Source organism: Carcharhinus amblyrhynchos, chromosome 2, assembly GCF_965287045.1.
Source record: "Carcharhinus amblyrhynchos chromosome 2, sCarAmb.v2.hapA, whole genome shotgun sequence".
Taxonomy (NCBI): Eukaryota; Metazoa; Chordata; class Chondrichthyes; order Carcharhiniformes; family Carcharhinidae; genus Carcharhinus; species Carcharhinus amblyrhynchos.
The window spans coordinates 88,722,919-88,734,183 of NC_137325.1; the positions used below are offsets into that span (position 1 = coordinate 88,722,919).

At 39.9% G+C, this 11,265-nt stretch overlaps 1 protein-coding gene across 3 annotated transcripts in view; it reads left to right on the plus strand.

Moving 5' to 3' along the window:
* Positions 1-6,917, plus strand: part of ddc (dopa decarboxylase) — an 87,527-nt gene extending 80,610 nt beyond the window's left edge. For all 3 annotated transcript variants that reach the window (XM_080208972.1, XM_080208962.1, XM_080208981.1), the window contains one exon: positions 6,190-6,917. In XM_080208972.1, the coding sequence (XP_080065098.1) occupies positions 6,190-6,387 (198 nt within the window). In that variant the 3' untranslated portion in view covers positions 6,388-6,917. The remainder of the gene's footprint in view (positions 1-6,189) is intronic.
* Positions 6,918-11,265: the final 4,348 nt, after the last annotated feature.

Consider the following 11,265-nt stretch of genomic DNA (forward strand, 5'->3'; position numbering starts at 1 on the left):
GTCCCTAACCTTCCAGGGGGGACTCAATGGCCCCTCTGATAGGGTAATCATGCCTGGTTCCTGTTTATAGGGACCAGTTGTAATCCCAACTGGTGGGAACCTCTTCTGGCAGGGAGTGGGAGACACTCGCGAGCCTAGAGGATACTGTCCTGGCCTCACTAATCATATAGAAATTGCAATTTCAATATAGTAATCAGCTTTGCACTGATTTCCAGAGCAGGACTGATTACATTCAAAAATATTGCCTGGGAGACTCAATCAGCTGGACTCCGGTCATGAGTCTTACTACAGGCTCCCTTGAATTACTTGAGCAGTGTAGAAGAGCAGGCGAATCGTCCCCGATATACTATAAATGATTATTTTGAAAAATGCAGATGAGACATTAGTCTCCACTTACATAAATCCTTAAAGGTGGAAGGATATGTTAATAAAGTGGTGAAAAAAATTGAAGGATTACTTGCGTATATGAATAGGAGTAGAATATAAAAGCAAAGTGATCATATTGGAAATTTAGAAGTCACTGGTTAGGCCTCAGCTGGAGTAATGTATTCCTTGAAGAGAAAGAGGAGAATTCTGGGTACCTAACTTAAAGAAAGATGAAAAGACTTTGGAAAGGATCCATAGGTGATTTAATGTGAACAGAGAAGAGTGAAAGTTGGGACTATTCTCTTTGGAACAGAGAAAAATAAGCCATGACTTAATTAAGCTTTGCAAGATGAAGAGTTTTAATTGAATAACTAGAGAAATGTTATTCCCTTTAGTAAATGGGTCAATAACCAGAGGTTCACAAAATCACAGAATTGTTACAGCACAGGAGGTGATAATTTGGCACATCATATCTGCACTGGCTTTCTGAAAGAGCAATTCACCTACTGCCGTTCTAATGCTTTCTCCACATAATGCTGCATGTTCTTCAGGCAATTATCAAATTCCTTTTGAAACCTCAATTGAATCTGTCTCCAACACACTGTCAGGCAGTGCATTCCAGGCCCTAACCACTCACTGCATGAAAAATGTTTTTCTTGTTGCCGTTGCTTCTTTTGTCAATTATCTTAAATCTGCACCCTCTCACTCTTGATGCTTTCGTGAGTGGGAACAGTTTTTCTCTATCAAAACTATCTAGATCCCTTGTGATTTTGGAAACCTCTATTGAATTTCCCCTCATCCTTCTCCAACCTAACTGAAGTTCCTCATTCCTGGAACCGTTAGTGTGAATCTTTCGTGCACTCTCGCTAATGCTTCCCCATTCATCCTAAAACGTGGTGCACGGATACTCCAGTTGAGGACACAAGTATTTTACACAAACTTAACATTAGCTGCTTGCTATTGGTCTGTGTCCCTATTAACAAAGCCAAGGATACTGTATGCTTTACTAATTGTTGTCTCAACCTGTCAGCCACCTTCAATAACTTATGTACATATACACCCAAGTCCCACTTCTCCTGCACCCTCTTTAGAATTATGTCCTTTTTATACTGTATCTTTGTGTTCTTCCTACCAAAACCAATAATTCCACTTCTTCACATTGAACCTTATCAGCCCTATCCACAAATTTCTCTCTGTCCTTTTGAAAGTTTGAACTATTCTCACAATTCATAATGCTTCTAAGTTTCATATGATATGGAAGGCCTGTAGAAAAAGAGATAATCTGCCATGGATATCGAAGGAAATTAAGGAGGGTATCAAATTGAAAGAAAATGCATACAAAATTGAACCCAGGAGGATTGGGAAATTTTTAAAGGTCAGCAGAAAGCCACAAAAAAAACTATAAAGAAAGGTAAGATGGATTATGAGAGTAAACTAGCTCAGAATATAAAAAACAGATAGCAAAAGTTTCTACACAGATATAGAATTTGAAAAAGAGTGGCAAAAGTAAACATTGGTCCTTTAGATGACAAGAAGGGGAGTGTAATTACTGGAAATGAGAAAATGGCTGAGACATTGAACAGATATTTTGTCGGTCTTCACAGTGGAAGATACAAATAACATGCCAAGAATTGATGACAGGAAGGCTATGGCAGGTGAGAACCTAGAAACTATCATTATCACAAAAGAGGTAGTGTTGGGCAAGCTAATGGGGGCTAAAGGTAGACAAGTCCTGATGGAATGCATCCCAGAGTGCTAAAAGGGATGGTGGGAGAAATAACAAATGCATTAGTGGTAATTTACCAAAATTCCCTGGACTCAGGAGTGGTTCCTGCAGATTAGAAAGCAGCAAATGTGAAGCCACTGCTTAAAAAAGGAGGTAGACAAAAGTCAGGTAACTATAGGCCAGTTAGCTTATTAACTTCTGTAGTAGGGAAAATGCTTGAATATATCATCAAAGAAGAAATAATGAGACATCTGGATATAAATTGTCCCACTAGTAAGATGCAGCATGGGTTCATGAAGGGCAGGTCATGTTTGATAATTCTTTGAGAACATTACATGTGCAGTGGACAATGGGGAATCTGAATGTGGTGTATCTGGATTTCCAGAAGGTATTTGACAAGGTGTCATACCAAAGACTGCTACATAAGATAAAGGTGCACAGTGTTACGGGTAATGTATTGGCATGGATAGAGAATTGGTTAACAAACAAAGCAAAAAGTGGGGCTAAATGGTATTTTTCTGGTTGGCGATCAGTGACTAGTGGTGTGCCTCAGGGATCTGTTGGAACCACAATTGGTTACAATTTACATAGATGATTTGGAGCTGGGAACCACATGTAGTGTGTCAGAATTTGCAGATGACACTAAGATGGGTGGAAGAGCAAAGAGTGCAGAGGATGCTGAAAATCTGCAAAGGGATATAGATGGTCTAAGTGAGTGGGTGAGAGTCTGACAGATGAAGTACAATATTGGTAAATGTGAGGTCATCCGTTTTGGTAGAAGTAACAGCAAAATGGACTTATTTAAATAGTTAAAAATTGCAGCATGCTGCTGTGCAGAGGGACCTGGGTGTCCTTGTGCAGGAATCTCAAGGAGTTGGTTTCTGGTGCAGCAGGTAATTAAGAAGGCAAATGGAATTTTGTCCTTCATTGCTAGAGGGATAGAGTTTAAAAACAAGATTATGCTGCAGCTGTATAAGGTGCTGGTGAGGCCATACCTGGAATACTGTGTACATTTTTGGTCTCCTTACTTGAGAAAGGATATACTGGCACTGGAGGGGGTGCAGATGAGATTCACTAAGTTGATTCCAGAGTTGAGAGGGCTGGCTTATGAGGAGAGACTGAGTAGACTGGGGCTATACTCACTGGAATTGAGAAGAAAGAGGGGAGATCTTCTAGAAAGGTATAAGAATATGAAGGGAATAGATAAGATAGAAGCAGGTTTCCACTGGCAGGCAAAGCTAGAACTAGGGGGCATAGCCTCAAAATAAGGGGAAGTAGATTTAGGACCAAGTTGGGGAGGAATTTCTTCACACAAAGGGTTATGAATCTGTGGAATTCCCTGCCCAGTGAAGCAGTTGAGGCTACCTCATTGAATGTTTTTAAGGCAAGGATAGATAAATTTTTGAACAGTAAAGGAATTAAGGATTATGGTGAGCAGGCAGGTAAGTGAAGCTGAGTGCATGAAAAGATCAGCCATGATCTTATTGAATGGCAGAGCAGGCTTGAGGGGCCAGTTGGCCTGCTCCTGTTCCTAGTTCCTATATTCTTATCTGTAATTTGGAAGTCTGCCCTATGTTCGTAGTCATTAATATATCAGAAGAGCAAGGGAACATTGAACCCTCGGGAACTGCACTATAAAATTTTCCTCCAGCCAGGTCTCAACCATGTATTTGTCACTACTTTGTTTCCTTTCACTCAGTCAATTTCATATCCATATTTCTATTGTCCCTTTTGTTCCAAGAACTACAACTTTGTTCACAAGTCTGTTATGAGCCAATATATCAAATGCCATTTGGAAGTCCATATACATTACATTAACAGCATTATCCTAACAACCCACTGTGTTATCATAAAATCCCTCAGGTGCAGGAGGAGGCCATTCAGCCCATCAAGCCTGCACCAACGACAATCCCACCCAGGCCCTATCACCATAACCCCACATACTTACCCTGCTAAATGCCTAAATGGTTAATTTAACAATGACCAATCAACCTAACCCACTCATCTTTGGACTGAAGGAGGAAACTGAAGCATCCAGAGGAAACCCACACAGACATAGGGAGAACTGCAAACTCCACACAGTCAGTCACCTGAGGCCAGAATTGAAATCAGGTCCCTTGAGCTGTGCTAACCACTTTGCCACCCTTAACAAGCCCATGTTGGCTTTCCTCAACTAATCCTCAGTTGCCCATGTGACTATTAATTCTGCTTATTTGATTCTAGAAGTTTCCCCACCCCTGAAGTTAAGTTGGCTGACCTGTAGTTGCTGGACTATTTATACACCTTTTTCAAAGTATGACATTTACAATCGCCAGTATATTGAACTACCCTTGAGTCTAAAAGATTGAAAAATGATGCTCAGTGCCTTTGTAATTTCCACTCTAAGCTGTCAGAACTCTTGGACGTACTTCATCTGATCCTGGTGCCTTATTAGTTTTAAGTACAAGATAGCGCATCCAACATCTCTTTGTCAATGTGACATTTACAGTCTCCTAATATGTTAATTACCTCCTCTTTCACTGTGACCTGTGTGACATCTTTCTTGGTAAAGACGTGCAAAGTATTCATTTAATACCTCAACTATTTCCAGTGTTTCCAAGTATAAATTCCTAATTTGGTTCCTAATCAGTCCCATTCCTCCTTTAACCACCATTTCACTATTTACATGCCACAGATAACTTTGGAATTCCCTTTCATGTTAGCTCCAGGCTCTTTTCATACTCTCTTTGCTTCTTATTTGCTTTTTCCCTTCACTTCTGAACATTCTATATTCAGTCTGGTTCTGTTGTATTCTCTACCCAACATTCATCATAAGCACACCTTTTCTTCCTCATCTTAATCTCTTCGTCTTTTGTCATCCAAGGAGCTCGGGATTCGTTTGTTCTACTTTCTCCCTTCGGAGGAATGCACCATGACTCTGTACACACACAATCTCTGTTTTGAAGGTAGCCCATTGTTCAGCCATTGTTTTTCCCGCCAACCTTTGACTCCAAAATATTTGGCCCACATCCATTCTTATCCCATTGAAGTTGGCCTTCCCTCATAATTAATTATTTGTAATCTGGATTGTCCTTTCTTCATTTCCATAGCCAAACTAAAGCATATGAAACAATGATCACTGCCCCGAAATGTTCTACTTGATCTACCTCACTTCCAAGAACCAGGGCTAGCATTCCTCCTTTCTTGGTAAATTAGAAACATACTGCTTTAGAAAGTTCGCCGCGTTTGGTATTGATCACATCGGATAGAGGGAAAACTGGTAAACGGCTTAGTAAAGGCGCAGCCAAGCGGCACCGCAAGGTGCTCCACGACAACGTTCAAGGCATTACCAAGCCTGCCATCAGGCATCTGGCTCGCCGCAGAGGCATCGAGTGTATCTCCGGCTTGATCTACGAGGAGGTCTGCAGGTTGTTGAAGGTGGTTTTGGAGAATGTGATCAGGCATTTGGTGACCTATACTGAACACACCGATGGCAAAACGGTGACCGCCGTGCATATGGTGTACACGCTAATACGCCGGGGGCGGACCCTGTGTGGCTTTGGTGGTTGAGGACAGTGTAAAGGGGAACAGACTCAAAGTGAACACACACTGGGAACTTTTGCTCCTCTCCGCCCTTTTACTATCCTAGTATATATTTGGATAATTAATGTTTCCCATTATATCAGGATATACATGTGCTATGCACAAAACACTCACCACAGTGACAAGCTGCTGTGAACATTCCGAAAAAGGAGTTCAAGTTTGTAAATTTAAAATTATTGACAAAACATCTACAGGCCAACGAGGAAAAAATGTTTTCATTTAGTCGACCGGATCTGGAATGATCCACCTAAATTACAGAAATTGATTGAATAAATAATTTTAAAAGGGCATTGGACAGATAGTTGTGGATGAAGAATTTACAGTATCAGGGACAAAAAGCAGGGATGTTGGACAAAGCATGGCTGCTTTTTCAAAGAGTTTGTACAAGTGCGACGTGCTGAAAGCCTCCCTCCGCGCCGTAGGTTTCACGATTCTACATTCAAAAGTGAATTAAAAGATACGTAGTTATAAAAAAACTTTCTTCGCATCTTTCTGATGTACTTCATTTTGTTTAGGGTTCCAACGATCTAAATGAAAATCTCATTAAAGAAATCAACAAAATTGGAAAGATTCACATTGTGCCATGCCAACTTCGAGACAAGTTTGTCCTCCGCTTTGCTATCTGTGCACACACAGCTGAAAGTAAACATGTCCAATATGCCTGGCAGAACATAAAAGAGATTGCCAATGATCTTGAAAATGACCATCAGTAAAGAAGTACATTTTCATTGTTGTGTCTATTTGTGCTAAATGAATGCATTTTAATCTTATTTTTGTCAATGACCTGGCTTCTGATGCTGATTTTTAACACCCAGGGAATAATCAGTCTAATGCATTCAATCAAATGTAATTCATAAATATGTGTATTTTGCATTATATTTTATTTTAATTACTTGTGTTTAATAAATTTAAAAGTTAAATTATTGCTTTTCATTTTTAGTTCTTTCATCAATGTTACGCTATATATATATATTTTTTGAATGATGTTATTCCATGTATGTGCTGCTACTTCCTTCCTCAAGAACATTTACATTTCAACATGTTGTCTGATTGCACACCCGGGGTAACAAAGAACTCCCGGTCCAATCCCATCCCATCTTAAACTGTCAAAATATGATAGTTGCATATAAAATTGCAATCCAAAGTTATTTAATCACTGTTCAAGCAAATAATTAATAATAATATATTTACACTAGTTACTGGCTTACGTCTTGTGAAAAATAAATGGTTTGCAAACTCTAAACCGAACGATTCTTTTTCATTCATTTTTATTCTAACCACTACGGAAGTATTAAGTCATCTGATTCTCATCAGAATCAAGAAACAGACTACTGTCTTCAGGTCAAAGCTTTGGGTTTATAATCTTGTGTGTTTTGGAATTTGAATCTAATTATCTCGGATTATATTTATTAATTACACAACATTTTTAGGTACGGACAGCTTGATTTCAACAGCTGAAGCAACCTTGAAAATATTTCAGGTGAGCGAATTTGTGCCAGTGCAGCTACTTTTAGTAGAAAGCAGAGAGTGGAGTGAACAATTGTTTCTGCACATTGGGAGGAGATGTGCAATGGTGACCCCCCAAGGATTAGTGTTGGGATCACTGTACTGTTTTTTTTTGATAAGTATTAATGAATGGTACTTGGGTATTCCGGGCATAATTTAAAATCTGTAAACGATGTGAAATTCAGAAATTGTAATAAGCAGTTAGAAAGATAGCAAGAAATTTCATGAGAACATAGACCAACTATTGAAACTGGCAGACACATGACATTTTAAATGGGGTGTGAGAACGGAGAAACCTGGGACGTTTTTGCATACAGAAAACTTTGAAGCTGGCAGGACCAGTTGAGAAGGCTGTTTTCAGGGATGAGCGCGCCTTGGCTTAATAATTCCAGAATTGATACAGAGAATCAGAAAGCAATTAACATTTGTTATTGTTTATTAAAATCAATAAATAAAAAGTAATCGTCATAAAGAAACCTAGGCATATTAATTATTCAGTTTGTGGGAAAGAACTGTCTTCTGCTTCAACACAAGCAACTGCTTCAAGCACCATGCCCTTGTCCCTCTGCAAGTCCTGTCTGACATTTCTGCTTCATTTTCACCTAAATTCAAACACCTTTAAAAATATACTCTCCAACTGTGACTTTGTCACTTCAAACTCTCTTCCACTTCTGTTTTTCCCGATCGCCCCTCTCCCTTACTGTCATTAACTCACTATCCATTGTTCTCAAAAGTTCTCAGATGTCACTATGCACACAAGAGTGCTTCATACAAAGAATGATTAATATCAGCCAAATGTATTGCGACTTCCATTCTTTGACTGTCTCAATTACTTATTACTAGGTCAAGATGTCTGCTGCCTGTTGAAGCTTCATAATGCACTGGGCCAGGAAGCAGTCACACTGTTATTAACCTGGATTTGAGACCATTTGAGGATTCCTAATTTACATTTTCTCAATTAAAATTCCCATTAACAGGACCTTTCCTTAGCTATTCTTAGAGCTATGGAGCTTCATTTTTATATTAATATGCTGGTCTTCATCATACTGATTGTTAACTTTGTAACCTTCACATTAAAAATGGCTAATCACCATCTTATAAAAATACTCATGCTGTATCAGTTACTATCGTCCGATGTTAGCCAGGTTTCTTATCCTCTTAACGTAATGCCATTCAACGGGATGTCTCAATACATCATGGCCAATTATTTACTTTTAGTGCCTGTAGCTTTGCAGGCAAACTATTTATGCAAAGACTAATGAATTTTTTTTGATCCTTCTTACATAGTCCTGTGGGATGACTCGCTGCTACCTCAATTCAATGGGTTTTGAAAAGTCCAACGAGCGATCTGTGGCCTCGACGACAAATAGGGCACGTAATGCTTGAAGGTTGGGTAGATGGGCTGTTTGGAGGTTTGTGTGCTCCCTCCAATATTTCAATGTTGCCTGTGCATGTTCCCAAATAACTATTTTCTGTGTTTAGTGCCTTTCCAAATTAGTTTTTTTCCATTTGGTGGGTAACAAACCAGGCTGTCCCATGAGTTAGCAGGAATGTTTGATCTTCCCACAGTTTGAGAATATGCTTCCACCATCCTCCTGGGAGTTTCCAAGTCAGGCAGTTATTTCCAGAGACTGGGGTCAGGCAGACAAATAGCAGCAGAGTTCATTTCAAGTTACTAGTGCCTCTTTATTCTTCTAAATGCATTAAGACTCCCTCCAGCACATTCCCTACAACTGATGCCAAGCTAATTGGTCTGCAATTAATTGTTTCTCTCTTCCTTTTTGGAAAAGCAGTGTGACATTTGCCAACTTCCAAACTAATGGGTCCATTCCCACATCAAAGGAATTTTGGAAAAATCAGTGCTATAAGCTAGCAGGCATGTTGGCTATCTCTTACAGAACCCTCTGCCATTTCCTCATTTCCCATTACTAAATCCACAGTTTTATCCTAAAGGAATAAAACTCACTTCAGATACTTTTTCCTTTTGATATTGTTAGGTTCCTCTAACAGAAAATAAACCCAACATTGTGTACATTTAAAAATGTTATCCTTACTGTTTTTTTCATTGTTAAACTGGACATTTTTGTTTCTGGAATGTCACCTCATGATACCTGGAGAGTTGGGAACAGGCAACCTGGGATTGTTAAGACCAATTTGTAAGGGTGTAAGATGTAGGGGCAGAAATAGGCCATTTGGTCCATCGAGTCAGCTCTGCCATTCAATGTGATCATGACTGATCTGATAATCTTAAACTCTGCTTTATCCCCATAATACTTGATTCCCTTACTAATTAAAAATCTGTCCATCTCTGCTTTGAACATACTTAATGACCAAACCTCAAAGTTGTTCCTCCTCAGCTTGATCTGAAATGAGCAACCTCTTACTGAGATTACACCCTCAGTTTGTAGACTTTCCCACAAGGGGAAAACAATCTCTCAGATCAACCCCCTGTCAAACCCCTAGGAATTCTTTGTCTCTAAGGTTGTCTCTCATTCTTCTACACACAATGAGCACAGGCCCAACCTACTCAGCCTCTTCTCATAAGAAAACCCATCCATACACGTGAACAAACTAGTGAACCTTCTCTGTACTACCTCCAGTGCTAGTGTATCTTTCCTTAGATAAGGGGACCAAAATGATTCACAGTATTGCAGTTTTGGTCTAACTTGTCCCCTTTATAGTTTTAGCAAGACTTCCCTATTTTTATGCACTACTCCCTTTGAAACAAAGATCAGCATTTCACCTGCTTTCCCTATTACCTGCCAAACTTAATATATTAGCCTTTTGTGATTTATGCATGAGGAATCCCAAATCCCTCTGTGCCACCAGCCCTGTAGTCTATTTAAATATTCAGCTATTTTATTTTCCCTGCCAAAGAGCACAATTTTACATTTTTCAACAATATATTCCATCTACCAAATCTTTGTTCACTTGCTTAACCTGTTCATATTCCTCTGTGAACTTTGTGTCATCCTCACCATTTTCCATCCCACCTTTTTTGTCATCTGCAACATTGGCTAAACAGGTGTGACAACAATAATCTTTCCCTCAGTGTCAACAAAACAAAGGAGCTAGGCAGCAACTTAAGAAATCATAGAATCCTACAGTGCAGGAGGCCGCCATTTGACCCATTGAATCTGCACTGACCACAATCCCACCTATTCCCATAACCTCAATCATTTATCTTAGCTAGTCCCACTGTCAGTAAGGTGAATTAGCCATGTTAAATTGCCCCTAATTCCCACATCTTTGGACTGTGGGGAGAAAAAACCAGGGTACCCGGAGGAAACCCACACAGACGCAGAGAGAATGTGCAAACTCAACACAAACGGTGACCCAAGCTGGGAATTGAATCTGGGTCCCTGACGCTGTGAGGTAGCAGTGCTGTGCCACCGTGCTGCCCTCAGGAAGAGTAGAGGAGAACATGCCCCTGTCTACATCCATGGGGATGAAGTAGAAATGGTCAAGAGTTTCAGGTGTTTAGATGTCCAGATCACCAACAAGTTGTCCTAGTCTCCCTCCCGCACCCCACTGTCCCCAATCCACCATGCCAACACTATAGTTAAGAAAGCCCACCAACGCTTCTACTTTCTCAGAAGACTAAGGAAATTTGCTATGCCCTCTATGATCTCACCAACTTTTACAGATGCTCCACAGAAAGCATTCTTTCTGGTTGTATCACAGCTTGGTATGTCTCCTGCTCTGTCGAAGACTGCAAGAAACTATAAAGGGTCATAAATGAAGCCCTGTCTATCACGCAAACTAGCCTTCCATCTATTGACTCAGTCTACACTTACTCCTACCTCGGCAAAGCAGCCAGCATAATTAAGGACCCCACATACCCCAGATATACTCTTTCATCATCTTTTGTCAGGGAAAAAAGATACAAAAAGTCTGAGGTTTTGAATCAACCGACTCAGAAACAGCTTCTTCCCAGCTGCCATGAAACTTTTGAATGGACCAACCTCGCACTAAATTGATCTTTGTCCACACTCTAGCTATGACTGTAACATTACATTCTGCACTCCCTTCTCTATGAATGGTCTGCTTTGTCTGTATACTAATACATGTGACAATAATAAATC